Raw genomic sequence first — 20,012 nt, 5'->3', positions numbered from 1 at the left:
AAGACAGTAGGGATGCACGATATTATCAGCATGTTATCGGTGTTACTGATATTGGCTTAAAAAGAAAATATCGGATATCGGCGAACACACCAAATCCACTTGTATAATGAGCCGATAAAATAATGTTGCTAGGTGCCACCCGGTTGGTTTTGGCTGCCTTTTGCAGCAGCTCTCTCTTCTTTGTCCGTTTCTTGTAAATTTTTTCATCTCTTTTTTGTCATCTTTGTATTTGGAGTGGATCATTACTTTGTATGGCTCATTTGTTGGTCATGGACACCAAACTTTTTGTGGCTTCAGTGATATTGTTACTACTTTTCCTCCTGTGTTTGTCTGGAGATCCTACATGTAACCACGGCTGCATTGTGTACGTGAACTCAGCTGTTAGCGGTCTGTAGCATGTCAATGCTAAGTGGTATAAGGCCTGATGTCTTCCCACAAGGTGAGGAGAAGGAGGTGAGGACGACGTGCTGGTTCTCAGGTGTGAGCTAAGAAGTTACGACATGGACCTGTCCTTCCATCCATCGTTACTGGTAACTTAAGATCCGTCTCCAATAAGATGGACGAGCTAGCTGTGCTAACCCATCAACAGAGGGAACACCAGAGGGCAGAATAGCATCATGCTATTCACAGACATGGCGAACCGGGCTAACATCAGACACCAACGCCACTTTGGGAGCTTCACCTGCTGTGAGCAGACAGGATCCAGGAGACAGAGACTGAACAGACTGCTGAAGAAGTTCAGTCCTGGACCCTGTGGAGGTGGAGGCTGGCTGACTGGACAATGATGGACAAGCTGTCATCATCTATTTTCTTATGGACCTTTTTGCACTTTCTATACACGTTCTTACTTTTGTTTCTTGATTGCAGCTGTGACTCCAATTTCGTTGTACTTGTGACAATGACAATAAAGTTCTATTCTAATGAGCTGAAGTTGCAGATGGTTTTTTTTTTTTGCATTTTTTTGTGATTTTATTTGCAGTTCAGATTAAGTAGTCCCATATTTGGCTCCTGTTTTAAGGTAAACTTGGATTTAAGCTGCAGTCTGTAAACTACATGTAGCTGACTCATTTAGGAACATTTACCATTTACCACAGTAAACAATTTAATTCAATTTGGGTTTAACTGCTATACAGTTGAACTTCTCATATGTTCCCAGTAAACAGAGGTTATGTTAACTGACTGTCAACTGTAAAATTGGCCAAATTTGTCCTGGTTGTCAGTAATGTTATGATTTTCTCAGGAAGAGCATTATCCAGCTTTTGAGCAGGATTCCTAATTTGAAACCTCTTTTTCGGTTGAAAGCAGATGTTGAAAATAAATATAGAGTTTCAAGCATACATATTTCTGATTTTACAAAAGAAACAAATATTATATAACAAATGTGATAATGCACCATAACATAATACACCACTTCCAGTACAGAAGAGAGTCGCCAATCTCTGCAATTATGCAGATATTCTAAAAATATTGGTATTGGTACCGGCTAAATGAGTTGTTAAATATCGGCAAAAAATCCAATATCCTGCACCTCTACTTTTGAGCCCTTGATATTTGTTCAATTCAAAATACATCACTAATTATCTCTTTTGTATATTTTTTGAGTGTTAGCCCTTTTAACTTTTTCTCCTTCTTACCTTTCGACTTTCACTTTTTAAATGCAGAGGATATGAAGTCTGTTTAATTTTTAATGTCAGACTTTGGTGTTTCTTACTGTGTTGTATAATTTTCTTTGAAGGATTTTTTCGCTGTCTATAAAAAGTTTCTCTCTCTGTGAATGCTAATCTCCTGTCAGGACTAATTCTCTCACCTTGCTAAGAAGTTTCAGCACTGTTGACATTGTTGGCCTAACACAGAGCATGATGAGGCATTTTTAAAGCACAGTTATGTAAAATGATTTGCATTTATGTGGAGCCTGTGGTGCCAAGCAGAGGCGAGCCCCCACGCTCACCTCTCACACATGAGTTTGAGTCACTGATGCAGCGAGGGAGAGGACAACACACAGGGCAGATTTAAATGGGTTTTGAGTGGATGTTACAGAGGAGCATGACATAATTCCTGTTTAATCCTAACCTTATCAGGGTTTTTTTTTCTGTCTGATCTTTTCACCTCGCTCTAAACAAAATGCTTGTACACACAAAGCTAGATGACCATTTGCTTCTTCTTTTCAAGTGAATCTTGCCGCAACGACTCACCCACAATCCAAGTTGTACAGTAGTTGAAGAAGAATTAACCTACTTCCATTTTACAAACTCCCCCCCCTTGCTCTATTTTTCACTCATCCAAAATGTGTCCCATCTCTTTTCCTCTCCTTGCAGCACTCTGTAGTAAGAACGTGACCTGGCAAGCAGGGCCTGCCGAACGCTCCAGAGGCTGAGCTTAATTCCCACTGCATGTGCAGCGGCGATAAAGCTGCTAAACCTCACCAGAGAACTGTCCTGGATTCTTTTGCTCCCTCGCTCTGACTCTCACTGTCAGCTGACAACTTGGGAGAAAGAATTAGGTAAAGACACGCAAAGGATATAAGAGGAGGGAAGGTGAAGGGAAAGGTCAGGATGTAGAAAAGTGAGTAACGGAAATGAAAATACTGCAAGAAAAATACAACACAGGAAAGGCAGCGGAATTAAAAAAAAAAAAGAAAAAAGAAGACCGGAAAGAAAATGCAATAAAAAAAGTACGTATCAAGACGAGTGAAGTGGACGGAGAAAACTAAGAGGCAGGAGCTGCATCCAAAAGGGAAGGAAAAAAAGATGTCCACGGATGGATATGAAAGGGACCAAGGAGCACAAAACGTGAAACCAGAAGGAGACAACTGACGTGATGATGACAGAGTGAACAAAAGTAGACCAAAAGTAATACATATGTACTGTATGCACAAAGAAAAGGGAGAAGAAGAGGAATAAGAGCTAAGAGAAGGGCCAAAACATGACCCAGAAGAAAGACATCACAAAAGAAAACTCAGAATCATAAGAGGACATATGAAAGAGGAAAAACTATTAGAGGATATAGAAGAAGAGAAGTGGATGAAGAAACAGCAGGAAAGTAAACTAAGATGACTAAGAAGCAAAAAAAGGAGAAGCAGAAGAGAAAGGATGACAGGATCCAAAGGAAAAAGACCAAGAAGCACGAGGAGACGGCGCAGGAGGAGATGTTGATGAAGAAGGGGCATCAGAATAAAGCAACTCTCATATAATCGATCTGAACTATCATCAGTCCTGTACCTGTTGATCTCTTCCAAAGGTCAGAGAAGCTATGAGGTTTATACCAGTTGAATAGCTCTTCAGTGAACACCTGAAGAGCTATTTGATTCTCTTGAAAGCAATTCCTCACAGTCAGCGGTTTCTGAAGGAGTCAGAGGCGCTGTGAGAAACCCTTAGAAAGTAGTGCACCTGCACAAACTGCTGATGAAAGCTTTTCAATTGGCCTGTCAGGTCCAAAAACTGCAGATTCCAGCTCAAGGCGCAGAAAACCAGGATGTCTGCATGAAAATTTTCTAGTATGGAGTTGCATGTGAAACTGCCACAATCATTGTACAAAGAGTGTTGTATTTCATATGTGCCCAGCAAGTATAAATGGAAGCTTATTAGCTTAAAAAAAAAAAAACTGAAGCTAAACTGAATTCAACAACAATCCCGGACAGGTCTTTGGCTCAAAAGACAATCCACATTAATGCATCAGCCCTAAAAAAAGACCACATTACAAGATGGACTGACTGAGCTCACTGAAAGTGAGGCCATAGCATCCAGAGCTCCCTCTTGTGACTGGCTGCAGAATAGGTCATAAAACCCCACCTTAGCTATGTAAAGGAATGGGCTCAACTACCACATTGACATACATAGGAAACAAATTTGTCTTAAACATGTTTCTGTCATTAAGTTTTTTTTATCATACTGATGTAAATAGATCACATTTCTGCTAGGTTAATTAAAAAGGGGACAGAATGCTAAGTCCAAGTCAAGAGTTACGTCTAATTTATGTTATAGAAAGACAAGCTAATAAAATAAAGAGTAAAACTGTGAGATAGCAAATCTACTACTGACCATATTAAAAAAATAGTCATGAATTGATGAAATGATTTCAGCTTCCTTTCACATAAATTTAACTTCTATGCTAGTGATAATGACTTTTAATTTCTCAATTAAGACTTACCATATCATAACAATGACAAACTAAGTAATAAAAATGACAAAATATTTTTCAAAAATGACCTATCTCTCTTTTACAATAATAATTTGGTCTCAGGATTGTCCTATTTTTAGGGTCCTCGGCCTGAGCCAGGGCACCTTCTAGCAAGAGCTAGAAGGTGCCCTCGGCCGAAGGCCGAGGGCACTATTGTTCCTGCTGCGTTTCTTTCTTATTATTATTATTATTATTATTATTATTCCGCACTCCAGTAAATCGCTTATTAGGTCCACTTAACATATTCAAAAACTCACCAAAATTGGCACACACATTATGGGCGCCCAAAATTTACGTTTGATACCAAACATGACTCCCGCCATCCCATAATAATCTCTCTACAGCCAAAAAACCTCTAAAACAGACAAAAACACACAAAAATGCCTCTAGCTCGGGACAGGAATGTCGTAGACACATGAAACCAACATCAAAACGTTCGTCTCATTGAGACGCACAAAAAATATAGGAGGTATTTTTGCGTTGCTCCAACAGGAAACCGGCAATTTGCCCGCCAAAATAAGAGTTTTCAGAATTTTTAGCCTTTCTACAAACATTAAATCCGCTGGAACCAAAAATGGTACTGGCATGAAAAGTGGCTCACATGACAGACCAGACCCTGTTCTACAAAAGTTGTTCAGGAAGTTGTTGTTTCGGGCCCGGTTTTCAAATGGCGAGCCCTCAAAGTCGCCGACCACGCAATGTTAACAGATGGGAGAGGAGCTTCTGTGAAGCAGTTGGGCCTCTAGTCAAAAAAATAAAAGTCGCACAGCTTTTAAAATGACATGGCTGGATTCCTCGCAAAATGTTCTACAAGAAAATCATACTTTTACACAGATTAGGTCAACATTCTGGCCTACAGGATGAGAAGTTTGTCCCTTCGGAATTTGATCCTCCTGCACTTCTGTGATGATGTCACACACTGATTAGGAGTTCCACACAGCTGGTCACATGACTCAGCAGAGGACACAATGACTCTCTCCTCCATTAAAGTGCTTATTAGACCCCCTGAACATGCTCAAAAACTCACCAAAATCTGCACACACATTTCAAGCATCAAACTCTTCAATATAATACCAAACATCCCATAATATTCCCTCTGTCCACATTCTGACACATTAAAACAGCCATAGCAGCCAGTAGGAATGTCCTAGAGAGATCAAACCAACATCAAAATGTTCATCTCATTGAGACGAACAAATTATTTGCTGACACCCTGACCTTTCCCAGACAGGAAGTTGGCTATTTCCCTTCAGCATTGCAGAGGATACGTTGACATGGTATCAACTGACTCCCTGACATCCCATAATATTCTCTCAGAGCCATTAGGCTCACTTCCACCTATGCACAGCAAAATAGCCCTAACTGGGGCTAGGAATGTCCTAGAGAGATGAAACCACCACCAAAATTTTCGTCTTATTCTGTTGGACACAGTGGGGCCAATACCATGATAGTAGGGCAAAACCGGCATGAGCCCCGAGGACCCGTCTAACGCTGCTTGCAGCTTTAATTTTTATTACAATTTAACATTTTGTCTAATGATAATAATATTATATGAAAATGAATTTTAATCTCTTAACAATGACTTATTTTACCAAAAAAATACTGACTAACCATAATGACTTATCTTATTGTGAAAATGACTTTTTAATCACATACTTTTGTCCTTTCATGTCTAAATTTTGGCTTTTTACCTCAAAGCGATGTTTATGGCATAATTTCTACAACATATCTTATTATAACTCCCTTTTTTTCCTTTAAACTGACTTTTTATCTTATATTTATACAAACCACTCCAAAACTTTAAAAACTTTCTTTTTATAATTCCCTTGCATTACCTTAGATAATTATTTTATCCTATAATTTTGACTAATTAGTTCAATATGGTGACTTTAATATCAAAGAGACTTTTTATCTCTTAGTTTTACTTACTTTCTTATTATAATACCCTTTTAACTGCCAAATGACTTTTTTAAACCCCAATCTTTACCTTCTGTTATTAAAATGACTGTTTTTATTAATACCAGATTTTATTCTATACTTTTTTTGTACCAGTTAGAAATTGGCTTTCATAGATAAATGACCTTTAAGGCTTAACTTGAGCCTATAAAAACGACTGATGGCTCTTTTCACAGTGGGATATTAGCTCATTCAACATGTGATATGCTTGACGGGACATGGCAGTACATCAAAAACTAGCTTCCTGAACTGAATCCTGCAGCGCTGACAGTCCCAAATAAACCAGATGCACAAGAAGAAATTCTGGCTTCAGTTTTAAGAGCCATCCATCTTTTACAGTCAATGGCCTTGGTTGAAGGGTTAATGCAGTCATAGTAACAAGAGCTGCTTTATACCAGATATCCTTACCCGTTTGCCAGGTTATCGTCGTCATCATCTGGCAGACTCTTTCCCAGAAGGTCGCTGTCGCTCAGGTAACCGGACTTGAGCTCGGAGTCCAACCCTTCGATGAGCTCGATACGGGACATGCTGCTGAGCCGGCTGGAGCAGCGAGCGGGCATGGTGTGGGCCGTGTACTGGGAGCTGCTCTTACTCCCCTGATACCCTCCCCCTGTGGAGGACGGGGCGTCGCCTGCTTGGAGACGAGGGCTCGACTGTCCCTGGCGCCAGGAGAGAGGGGATGAGCGGTTGGATAGGCTGGATATGCTGCGAGCGTTGGTCTCATCACTGTCGTAGCCCACGTTAGTGCTGTCCAAACAGCTGGAGACAGATGAAGGAAGCATCAATGAGCGGGATATATATTTCTGAAGGCTTTTAGCAAACATCCCGTCCACAGAGATGCAACTACAGCCGACATTCAGACATTCTTCAGGAGTCCTTCAAAGACAGCTACGGTGTCATTGAGTTGCTTCTGACCCAGATAGAGATTTTTTTGTCGTATTGTCTTCAGGGACAAAAGCTAGAAATGTGGATGAAGATAAGAACGACCTGATTTCTCTTTCTTAACACAGCCTGCAGCATTGTCTGTGTCTCTCTGTGCAATTCATCCACATCATCAAGGACTTCCTTTTCAAGAAATTCTGTCAATAAAGCATAGCTCTCTATTATTCTGTGTCTGTAGATGATATCAAAGTTTCTTTTTTCACTTCTGTAAGTAGGTCAGGGTTGGAAACGTCCTCCAAATGGCTTTGAGCGTCTTCTGCGTCTGTCAATTACATAACTCCAAGAACCAACTCGCTCGAATAAATATTGCAACAGCCACGGCCATGGGAGTATTTTTATCCATTGCTGATGGATTATTTAACAGTATGAAGGCTGGTTCTGGTGTCAGTCCAGAAACCTACAGACTGATAATTTCTACTTTCGAAAGAGAGTGAATTAGCTTAGAAAATAGCTAAATGATTTACAAAATTCATAAAATATCTATAAGATAAATTAGCGGTGCAGTGTTACAAGTTGTCTTCCCAGGCATCCTTTCAAGTGTCAAATTGGAGGAATTTTTAAGATGAATGAGTTAAGGAGAGCACAGATTCTTAGAGACAACATAATGATGTAATTTATAGCATATCCAAGGTGGGAATGGCTTGGAGGTATTTTTTTACAGCTTAAAATACACATCAGTCTTGAAAAGCTTTAGCCCATCATGGACCACAATCTTTAAAAAGTACAGAAGTGCAGGTTGGGGGTTCTGGTTTGCCTAAGTGGTTGAGCTCACCCTTCACACAGAGGCTTTAGTCGTCATCATTGCGGGCTCTGGTTTGACTTCTGACCACAACCCTTCCCCCACTTTCTAGTCCCTTTTTTTCCTCTGACATTTTCACTTGTCCAAAAGACTCCCAGTTGATAACTGTTGTTAATCTTCACTTCATATGTTTTTGTCACCACGGATATTTTCTTACATCAAGCTGGAGTGACCACTACATACAGAGGTAGACACAAACATACGTCCCCACACATTTGTAGAGGAAATTCTTCAAGCAGGCATTAAAATTAAACCAACAGGCATGAATGGTTAAGAAAAACCTTAAACCGCTCAAGCTGCCATGGTTTCTTTCTGGCCATAAGGAGGCAGAAAAAGTTGACACATAGGAATAAGACCACTTTTATTTCATATGCTAAAACAGTTTTTTGCTGAAGTATAAGAAACCCTTTTAGGTCATGTCCACACGTAGCCGAGTATGTTAAAAAACGAGTATACCCCCACATTTGTTTTTAAAAATACTTTCGTCCACATGCAGCGGGCAAATCTGCCTATAAGTGCGGCTTGAGGCATACCAAACCCATACTGAGCAGTGTTTTCAGACGTAAAACCAGCCAATCAGAAAGAGTCCTTGTCAGTCAGAAGTGACGTTTGAGAACCGAAAACTCTGTTTACCAGCGTCCACACGAAACCGTAAAACTGCAGTTTTTTCAAAATCTTCACTTTGGCTGGAGTTTTCAGAAAGCATCATTTTTAGTGACGTAAAACTGCAGTTTTGTGTGGACCACAGGTGTAAATATATCAAATATATCCGGTTTCCCAAATACTCGGCAGCTACGTGTTGACATGGCCTTTAGCTGACATCTGTTTAACTGCTTGTTAACACATGTTTCTAACCCATTAGCAAGAACAGGAAACTGAGGCTGCATTTCACACCAAAACTGGATCATGGGAGATTTACAAGACATTGTCTGGTCTGATTTTATATGCAGTTTAAATGGATTACCACTTGATTGAATAGGCATTATCAGGGTTAATCGGCAGGCCCCTACAAGCCCATTATCTGTGCAGCTAATGACCCCTGATAACATCCAGTAGTTCCAGTGATAAGGATATAAGTGTGGGTTTTGGTTTTTATAGTTTGAACACTGTACTTTACCCAAATCACAAAGTCTGTTTTCCTCTGGGGCATTTTTGAATCAACCAGCTTCAGTGGCTAAAAGAAGATGAACACATCTAGCCTGTGTGAAAGAAGAGCTTTAGCCATTAGCTTCTTGACAAACTGTACATCATTGCAACTCCTCTAAAACTTGGTAAAGCTCTTTGGACCATGAAGAGTTGGATTTTGATTTTTTTTTAAATTAAAATCCTTACCCGCTAATAAGTTAGCCATGAGCCCTTTCTTGTTGTTGGGTAGCATATGATTGATCTTCAGGGTTAATGAGGGCAGCTATGACTCATCTTCAAAGTTTATGTGGGGGTGTAAAAATCACAACAGTGAGCTAAAAAAGCTATTAAGAGCTGCAGAGTTTTATTACAGTATCTGAACCTGCACCATGAGTAAGTCTGTGAAGTTACACACAAATGAACTGTGTCAGAAAGTGCTCACTAAAACAACCTTAGTGATGTCACACAGGATGTTATTTACAATTTAATGCCCATATAAAATAAATACCTGTCCTACACCAGTGTCTTATTATGCTGTGAGGTTGTTGTAATGAATTTAAGTTTTGGACTTTAGCCAATGAGAGCAAAACAGAGCGACTCACAGAGTGATGTCATGACCATGAAACAGAGAGGGGCTATTTAAGACGGATAGAGGCCAGATGTTAAACAGGTGGCAACTCTCCAAGCATCCACAACACAACTGTTTACGCATAATTGTGTAATGCATCCATCCGACAAGCTCTCCTCTGCATGACAATGTGTTTCAGTTTAAACCAGTCAGAATTGTGCCAAGGTTTTATGAACAGAAACCCCATATACTCACTTTAAATGAGATGTTATCCAGCAGAGTAGAAGAAACCATTGTAAAATATTGATTACAGATATAATGCGCTCACCTATGGCTGAGCTGGGAGCCCCGCAGGCTCGACATCGTATCCTCCAGATTCTGGCGGAGGTCGAGGACATTCTGCACGGTCCGCTTCCTCTGGGACTCGGGGTCTGTGGGGCAGCCATGCAGAACAAACAGGTTATAAAACATTTAGAGTCAAAATAAAACCCAAATACAAGCTGTTGTTTAAAACTGCTGTGTCTCTGTGCTTTAAGAGAAGTCATGCGTGCACACAGACACATTTTTGCCTCCACATGTGTGTGGTCCTGCCTGTGTTTTTCTGTCTAAACTGTTGTGACAGGTGTCGTCCTTGCAGGCACAGAGCCAACGTATGCTCACATCATTAGGCAGACAAATTTCACTCCATGGGCTCCATGGTAACCCCGCTGCACCCCCTCTTAGGAGCCGACATGGTACATCCTGAACATGAAACGCTGAAGGGTGGCCTGTAACTCAGACTGCCCACCAGGGGGAAGGAGCCTGACTTTTACAGCGCAATCTTGTTCTGCTTCTGTTTTCCTTTTTGTGTTTAATTGAGCTTTCTCTAAGAGTCATTCAGCTGATGTTGAAGGCTAACACTGAGCTGAGCTGCAGCCACAAGCATTCAACTAACAGGTCAGCTGTTTTTATTCATTTCTTAAGTGTGGCATCAGTGGGTCATGACGTGTCAAATCAATATTACAGAACAATTAATCGTGTTGTCTCGTAAGCTGTAAGGAATGAAAGAAACCACCCTGTTTCAAAGGAAAAGGTGACGGGGTTCTTCACTGCAGTGTGTGAAAGTAGAAACCCTCAGGGGGAGAAAGAAATTAACATTCAAAGCTGGAGGAGAGGCGGGATGTCAGGGGAGCACATGTCAAATAATGTGCTGGTTGCAAACAGGGTGTTTGAAGGGTGAATGGTGGATGGAGAGAGTGTGAACTACAAGCGTTATTATTACACCTGAACAGTTACATTTTTTTCAATCATTCAAAATTTGACACGTTTTTTTGTTCCTCTTTTCCCCACTTTTCCGCCACCGCTAATGGGTCACCCATTTCCGATTTTCCGCATGGTTGGCACAATTTATCATCAGATGCCCTTCCTGGGAACAGCACTTAAAAGACCACTGGCTTTTGACCCATAGTGGCGATTTAAAAACACCACTGAACAATAGCAGGAGCATAGACTATGTATAGAGTGGACAGCGTGGCTCCACCATTTATCATTGTACGGTTTTGAAGCCAAAATATCGCCATCACAGGCACAGCCATTGGCAGCAATTGCAGCCAGATTCTGCGCAGTAGAGACGATGAGGGATTCTGGGAGAATCTGAGTGGAGCCAGGTGACAAAAAAAATAATTACTTTTTTTCTTTTGGGGGTCTAATCACTTCTTGACTCTACCTCTCGACAAATTTTACAACCCCCAGAAAAAAATACACCAGAACGGCAGCTGTCAATCATCGCTAAACATTACGCAAAGCCTTGTTTTTAACCTCGTATAACTACTGAAAACGAAACTTTTCAGAAAAAAGAGGACTTGAATACAAGACAGCCAAATGTTATCTTCAAATCACCACAACAATCGGACTTGAAAAAAAGAATTTCTATGAGGAGTATTAATTTTTTAAAGTTTGACCACAGCCCATCTGGAATGGCTGGAAAGCCGGATTTTTTAACCTATACTGCAGCCAGTCACTAGGGGAAGCAGTTCTTGTGGAGACCTCACTTCGAGCCAAGCAAGATGACGTACATTTTTTTTACAGTTTATGGGCAGGAGCAGTTTGGGGTTCAGTATTCCCTGAGCTTCTATGACTGAGCCACAGCTGCCCTGTTTCACCACAAAATTTTTATAAATGTCAACAAGGATTATGATTATTCAACACAATACATGGTTTTCGTGTATGAAAGCTGGATAAGATGAGATATTCAGCTGATGTTAGAACAGGCCAAGGCGTGTTACAAACTTGATCTTAATTGGTCAAAACATCACAACACCGATACAGTCGACAGTAAAAACAATGTCAGGGACAACCACATCCCACCTGTTACATCAATGTAAAATAAAGTATGGACAAACATCCTGTAGCTGGTGAAAGCATCTTGAATGGCTGATCTTTATACAGCAAACTCAGCTATAAGAGGTATTTCAAAGCTCTAAGAAGGAGAGCTGCGGGAGCTCTAAAGCAGCAACATAAATATTCCTACAGAAGTAAAGCTCACCTTATCTGAGGTTTCCCTCAATGGACACCTTTAGTCTATGTTTTCTTTGTCATTCACACTAAATGTGGAACAAAACATAATTTCGCTTTGTGATATACTATAATAATCTGGTTTTTTTTCATGGTTATATAAGACATGAAGAGAGCACTGTTTGTCTGGTAGTATCTAGTCTAAGAACAAACCGTTGAACTGTTCTTTTTGGAGGATCTTCTGCCTGGAATGAGCTCACTGCCAATGTGAGACGGATCAAAAACAGAAATCATTTTAAAAAGTCTCTCAAAGAAATGCTGGTGGATTTCTTACAGATAAAATATATTAACTGTTTTGAAACTTTAAGCTTCTTGATCTTAAAAAAACTTTTATTTCCATAACTTAATTGGAAATTATTAAACTTTATTTATCAAAATATTATTAATTAAATTATGCTACTAATAGTTATTAATTTGATTTTGTGTTTTTATTTTTTAACTTAATATACTTTTCTATTGCATTTTTTTTAATGAATACAGGATGATTAAAATAATTGTTTTCTTTTTTTTTGTTTATATATTTATTTTTCAATCCAAGGAAGACCAGCAACTACTTTATGAAAGCTGGATGGAGACAAGATTAAAAAATAAAGAACAATGTTTATGATAATTAGGGCAGTAAAGAAGTTTAACTGACTGGAATCAAAGACTTTTTAATAGCCTCATGATAATACATCTTTAAATCAACTTTTTGTGTTGTGGTATTTATGTCTTTTATTAGTGCGTAGAGTAGGTGATGATGCAAACTAGAACTCTTTTAAGATGCAACACCACACTCTTTAGAAGTAAGAATTCTAATTTGCATATTTACTCTTTCACTTTACATTATCCATGACAAAAAACACTGATATAAACTTGTGATTTCTACTGAATTAGATTGTCTGCAGACAGATTTAATTTAGTGTTAATGCAGCTTAAGCTAAGCGTAAGTAGACAGTCAGTGGTGGTAGAAGTTCTCCAACAATGTAGATGACTACAAAGAAAGGGCTACTATCATGAAAGCTTCAACCAATAAGCTCAGTAACTTCACTCTCACGACTGCATTATCGCCCTTATTACGTTAGAAGGAAAAATAAGCAGAGGAAACTGGCTTATATTTGATTTCCTTCAGATCGTATTTGCTCAGATAACATTCCTTTATGTTTCTTTGGAAGGAGAATCTCCTCGGAGTATTAATTTGATTTAACCTGAATCTTCAGCTCAGTTTTCAGAACTGTATTGAACATTTCCAGAACAATGTTGCCAAAACATCAAACACAATTTGTCCAAAAGGTTTGGACAACAGAGCCCAAAGAAGCTGTTAAATTTAGGTTGTTTGACATTTTCAAGAAAGCATAATAAAACATTTACATCATTCAAGGTTAAAACGATTAACTCCAGCACTTCTTTCTCTTCTGTTTCAAGATGGATATAACAAAGATAAAAGTAGGTCAAGGCTTAAATCTGGAGGATCACATCACGAACATGATGAGACATTTAAATTAAGCAGAGCTGATTTCCTTTGGACTGGATTCCTGGTTATATAGGGAACAAGAACACCGGACGTACAGCACACATGTCAATCCCATCTGTCTCTGGTGTATCATACTGTATGCATTATGCACTCCGCTCCTGTGCGCTGACTGACAGTCCTCTGGCACTCTGCAATGCAGTGATCTCTGAAATACAGAGCAGGAAAACTCGGACAGAATACTGAAGCAGATGTGAATCAGGAAAGCCCCAATGAATGATGCAACACGGGAAGTGCCCTGTGCACCAAAACAGTCTGAGGAAAGGAAGAATTTAGTTATTAACTTTACAAACACTGCTTAATTTACATTAAAAGATTTAACTTGTTGAATCAATTTCTCAAGGATGAAGACCTCTTTGAGTTTGTTTTATTTTCAAATCTTGCTTCATTAGATTAAATTTCATGAGGAACTTTTGGAAGAGAAAAGAGGAGCTTATCACACGGCACAAATTCAGATGATTCTCGTTTCCTGCCACAAATGGAGCTGCAGCTTTCCAAGTTTTCAATAATGGCAGGTGGTATGATGAGGGGAAAATAAGCAGAGTACTTCACGCCACAGAAAAAACACTCAAAGTAATGACAGGGGAGGTTTCAGTGGGTGTTCACTTTTTAGACTATAAAGCTATCATTTTGTGGTTGAAATAAGCTGTTTTAAGGAGAAGACTGATGTGTTTTACTAGCAACAAATCCATCGCTTTAAAGGTCCTATACTATGCCCCTTTTCTGCAGTTTAATATGGATCATTGATGTCTTTATGAAATGGTAGTAGCATGTTTTGGTTCAAAAAGCCAATAAATCAAGCACAGCAGCATTGTTTCCAGGCTCTCATAGCCCCTTTTCAGAGTGGTCTGATTTAGTAGACGTGGCCTTCATATGTAAATGAGCCACCACTGATACCGCCCCGCTCTTCCACGTCACTGAGAGCGGCGCCACAAGCTCAGAGTACACAATGTTTAGAAAACAGCAAAGCTTATTTACTGTAACATTACAGGCTAAAACAACAGGCTAACCGCAGCTTAAGTTAGCATCCTGAAGCTAACACAGAGACAGGGGGGACACTGAGGAAAAGCTCTTACATCTGCTCCACAGCACACAGCATTTAAAATACTCACATTTCCAGGGTCTGAGGTGTGTTGATGGATGGTTGGTAATGTGCCTGGATTCAGGACCAGTCTATTCGCTAGCCCTCTGTTGTACTGTCCAAAGTTGGAAAAGCAGTTGGCCGTAAAGTGACTAGCACACACATGCACTGTTTTACTGAGTGTAGCTGGCACATTTTCTTTATAAATGAACTCAAGCCACTTAGTCTCGTCTTCTTCCGAGATGGGAAGCTTGAGCATGGAACTATGTGGCTGTTTACAGCCAAAAACGGAGCAGGCAAATCCCCACAATCCAAACAGCTTGTTTTAGGTCAGGATTTTATATTCACAAGCACTACTGAGTACAGGTTTTATCATTAAATATTACATTTTGTGGGCTGAGAGGAAAACCAAAGACCCACAAATTTCACCAAAAGACTTAATAAAGTGATTTTTGCATAATATGGGACCTTTAATTATTTCTAAAAACCCAAGTGTTTAGACATGCTGCAGCTTTTGCTGATGATTTCATCACCTCTTAAAGCTTCATTTGTGATTCTGAATTTAAGCTCACCATATTAAAATGACTCATCAACTGATGTTACTTCACACAGAGACAAAGCCGCCCACCCCTTTCTCCTAATTTTCCTTCCATAGAAAGCAAAATAGGGAGCATAATGTTTAGCATAGCATGAAAAGAGATCTCTATTTCACATTTCTGCTCTTTATCTTTACATCTTTGAGGAAAATTATCAATCTGAATGGCTTTAGTTGAACTAATTCAATATCTTCAGCTATTGACAAAATGCTATGACACATCTTTGATAATGTCACTCAGTGCAGTAGAAGGCTGAAGTAGCAGTGTTGGCATTAGCTTACTATGAATTTATGCTGATAATTGAATTCCAGGAGATGTTAGGAGCCATTAAAGTTACAGAAAGTAACTCAATGGAGTTAGCCACTTCACATAAATGAAGTGATGCTGTCAAATGAGAAGTCATCTCAGGATGAGGTATGTTGAGAAACTCACAGAGACCGGTGTCATCACCTTTTTTATACAGCCCTATTAGGCTCAGTAGTTGTGTTCACCTAACAGCATAAACCATCATCTGCTTCAGTTAACAGATCTGTCAAACAGGCTTGTTAGATAATATAAAAGCACACTCATGTTTGCAAATACATGATTTTGACAAGCATCATCATTTTTTTCAGTGGCTTCATTTACTGCTCACATGTACAATCATTTTTCCTGAAATAGATAGGAAACAAGACCTGAAAATCGCTGTTAACAAGTTTGTGAATTTGTGGCGGATCTTGTGACTTATAGCAGATGACAACTCTTGCTGTAGGGCATCAACAACCACCACCTGGCCAAACTTCAGCTGTTATGGAGGATAACTAAGACACTGAAAATCATTTATATTGGTGGTCATGACTGCTCATTCTTGACAACTTATCTGGGTGTCACTTATCTGGGATTCGAAAATGGTTGCAATTCAATCCTCCAACACAGACTGACTGGAGAAGTATTGTGTCTAATATTGAAAACATGGAAAGAAAGACTTTCTAACTACATCTTCTTCTACATTTCTTTTCTTTTTTCTTTCTTGGTTGCTAGGCGCCACCCTGTTGGCTATTGCTGCCTTTTGCAGCGTTTCTCTCTTCTTTGTCTGTTTCTTGTGTTTTTTTTCCATCTCTTTTTCATAGTCTTTGTATTTGGAGTGGATCATTACTTTACGTGGCTCGTTTGTTGGTCATGGACACTAAACTTTTTGTGGCTTTAGCAATATTTTTACTACTTTTTCTCTGTGTTTGTCTGGAGATCCTACATGTAACCATGGCTGAATTGTTTACATGTGAACTCAGCTGTTTGCAGCCTGTAGCATGTCAATGCTAACTGGTGTAAGGCCTGATGTCTTCCTACAAGGTGAGGAGAAGGAGGTGAGGACGACGTGCTGGTTCTCAGGTGTGAGCTGGCGGCGACATGGACCTGTCCTTCCATCCATCGTCATTGGGTATGTAACATCTATCTCCAATCAGATGGACGAGCTAGCCATGCTAACCCAGCAACAGAGGGAATACCAGAAGGCAGAGTAGCATTATGCTATTTTGTGGGTGGATGGGACTTTCTTCTGACCTGTTTTGTCTTCTTATTCTTGTTTAAAAGAATAAAATATAAAGTACAAAAATAACAATCACTGACTGACAGTGACTAGTCTAGGTACTAGCTTGGGAGCGAGTATGGCAATAATGAAAACTGTTAATTTCTTGTTGTTTGACCGTGATCCACTTCTGCCTTCTCTACATTTCTACTGTCATACAATTTAAGACTGAATAAGCCTTGCCCTGTCTATAACTACATCCCAGAGCACAATAGGACATAATCATTGTTGAAGGGATTAATATTTAAGAATAGTCTTTAGGGATTGTTTAGACAAGACTGTTTTTAGCACCAGCTCAAGTAACATGTTCCTTTAGCCACCCAACATTGTGACGCAAAAGATTTTTTCAATTAAATCCCCTGATGATCTTTTTTACAACAAAGACCAAAGCGAACCAGATATTGACTTCACTTTCAGCATGTATCTAGAAAATAGGGTAACATAAGACCACAGCCCTCCATCTCTTCACCCTCACATCCTACTTCCATTTACTTCCTACTTATTTCCTTCTGACGACTTGATTTTTCTTACCTAAGTTTCAGACAAACTCCTTTTTTTCGCAGCGCTGTTTGAACTGCATCCTACACCATATCAGCAGCTGAATTTTTTTTTTATCAGCTTGAAGGTTTCTTCCACTCTTTTCTCGCTGACTAAAGTGACAAAGAGGCACTTTATGCAACCAGAGTGAAGAGGAAAGCTATGAATTGTTTTGCCCTTCAGTGTCGGCAGAGCTTGACTTCTCTTTGTGTCTCTATTAAACCACTTTCCTGCTCATAAATCGTGCCTTCACCTGCGCGGTACCTTTAAGACTTTACTTTTCGTGACCCTTGCATGCCCGCATACCTTGAAATAACATCATGCGTGACCACGGCTTCAACCTCCTACCCCTCTGCTGCTCCACTTTGATTTCACATAGCTGAGAGCCAATGCTATGTTTGATGTCTTGCATGACAGATCACATGCAATTACAGTAAAATGAGGTTGGCTCACCCCGTTGTTGTCTAGAGGAGAGTCTTTTCCAGGAGTACTGATGTCTGAACTACTCTAATCTGCTGCATTCTTCACGAATTTGTCCTCATGACCTCAAATCTGATTGTCACAGTGCATTTGTCATGTTGGGAATTATCTGAATCAACTCATTTGAGGTCAGTCTGTTTTCTTGTTTTTTAAGTTAGGAGACAGAGCAAACTCAGTGTAGAGAAGACCTAAGAGAGAGGAAAGTGGGAATGCCATTTTTTACCGATCTGGATGAATGTTTTACCTTGTTTAGCTCTGTCTCGCGATGCTGCAGCTGTAATGGGTTTTTCCTGCACTCTACAACAGCCGCATTGCATAAACTTATCAGGCCAGTTTAACCAATGATCCTGTTAACTAAGTTCACCATCCTTTATGTCACTCATAAACAAAGAGACCCTCTGTGGTCTGAAATAAAAGCATGCTTTCAGCAAGCTACTAATGAGATATGCTTCAGAGAGCTGAGCGTAGAGCTGGCATTGAATATTCTGCAGACGATGAATAAAAAGATCTATTTACAGTAACAAGCATGTCCACTGTGCATGTACAGTACAGTGTAGTACAGCAGCAGCACATGTGGGGCAAACTGGAGGACAAGAAATTGAATAAGTACAAGACTTCCAAAGAGCTACAATGAATGCAAAACATCTTCATCTACTTTAACAGAATTAAGATTTTCTGTCAACATGAGTCATGATAAGCTACAAACCCTTCCATTATCATGCTCTGTTACCAGTTTGGCACATGGTTTCCTCTTCATGGCCACAAAACATTTGGCGTCAGAGGCCAGCCTGGGCTTATCTACTTAAATGATGATAAATAATTAATCAATCTATTCCAGCAAATCAGTTTCAGTCAATGATAAGTGATGCAACAGTTTCCCGCATCTCTGTTTCCACTGAACTGCTATTTTATCTCTTATGGGCTGAAAACACTTGGCTGGTGTGAAGAGTCCGCATGGGATTATCATCTTAAATAAAGATGAATAATTCATGAAGACCATAAAGTTCCCTTTTTGAGAAATAACGACCTTCAATTGATCTGGAAACACTGTCAGGGTCAAAGGGAGGAAGAGATGTATCAGCCTGAAGCACTCTGATGCTTTTTTATGCAAATAGGTTAATAAGGCAGACGTGGGTGTGGCGCCAACTCTCAGGAGACTTAAGAACATTTGGTTTTAATGTCACACAAAATGACTTCCTATTATCCAGGATGTTGTTGTAATTCTTTTGCAGTGTGCCTAACATGATGCGCCATACCATAATGAGGCATGGATATCAGATCTAATTGTGGCAGATGTGTCATTAAGATGCAAGAGAGAGAACATGCTCGCCTGATGGGATTGAAATAATGGGACATCAAAAAGAAGAATGGGTCATGGGCTGATTGTTGGTGACATGCTCGAACCACATTTGTCAAGGATTACATTTCTGTCAAATGACTTAATGCAAGCACGCACAGTCTCATAGTACAGATATTTAAATGAGAAATCCATCAGAGTGCAATCAGACTTAAACACTTTAATGGATTTCAAATCAGTCATGTTGAGTCTCAGGAAAATGATTTCTCGTACCAATGGCTACGTTGTTGTAGACTGAAGGTCCTACTGGTGGGTTAAATAAAATCTGAGAAGACAAATAGGCTTGCAAAAAGAAAGATGTGGACTTAAACTGTATTGCATTTTTAATTCTACAATAATACTAGATGGTAATCAGATGCAAATGACACCTGCAATCCAACAAGGAAGCATCCTTTGATATCCTAAAATTACCATTAATTAATCTTAGTCATAACCACCATCATTCACTCAGTCCTTCTCTAATTCATTAAACCAATCCCATTGATAAACCTGACCTACACCTCTGGGGAGAAAGCCATTTTCTCTGCCATTTCCACCGTCGTAGTACACAGGGTGTAAACCATCTGTCAGCGCTCTACAGATGAATGGAGCTGGGAGGAGGCTAAAGATGTGTCTGTGTGCTGAAAATGGATTCAATATGGCATGCCGTCTTCACACCTTCTTCTTCTTTTTTTTTTTTTTTTAACAGTGGAAGCAAGCAGCGGAAGGACCCGCCAGAGCATCGGCACATGTTGCAGCAAACGAGGGCTTAAAAAAGGGATCAGTCTG

General features: G+C 39.7%; 1 protein-coding gene across 6 annotated transcripts in view; it reads right to left on the bottom strand.

The window, feature by feature from the left end:
- nav1b (neuron navigator 1b) overlaps positions 1 to 20,012 on the bottom strand; it is a 101,998-nt gene that overhangs the window by 40,619 nt on the left and 41,367 nt on the right. For all 6 annotated transcript variants that reach the window (XM_074665918.1, XM_074665945.1, XM_074665927.1 and 3 more), the window contains 2 exons: positions 9,895 to 9,997; positions 6,541 to 6,891 (listed from right to left, as the gene is read on the bottom strand). In XM_074665918.1, the coding sequence (XP_074522019.1) occupies positions 6,541 to 6,891; positions 9,895 to 9,997 (454 nt within the window). The remainder of the gene's footprint in view (positions 1 to 6,540; positions 6,892 to 9,894; positions 9,998 to 20,012) is intronic.

Source organism: Halichoeres trimaculatus, unplaced genomic scaffold, assembly GCF_033239565.1.
Source record: "Halichoeres trimaculatus isolate MK-OKI-2021-1 unplaced genomic scaffold, fHalTri1.1 fHalTri1_scaffold_1, whole genome shotgun sequence".
NCBI classification, from domain to species: domain Eukaryota; kingdom Metazoa; phylum Chordata; class Actinopteri; order Labriformes; family Labridae; genus Halichoeres; species Halichoeres trimaculatus.
The sequence above is the reverse complement of the archived record's forward strand: the minus strand, read 5'-3'. Positions and strand labels throughout refer to the sequence as shown.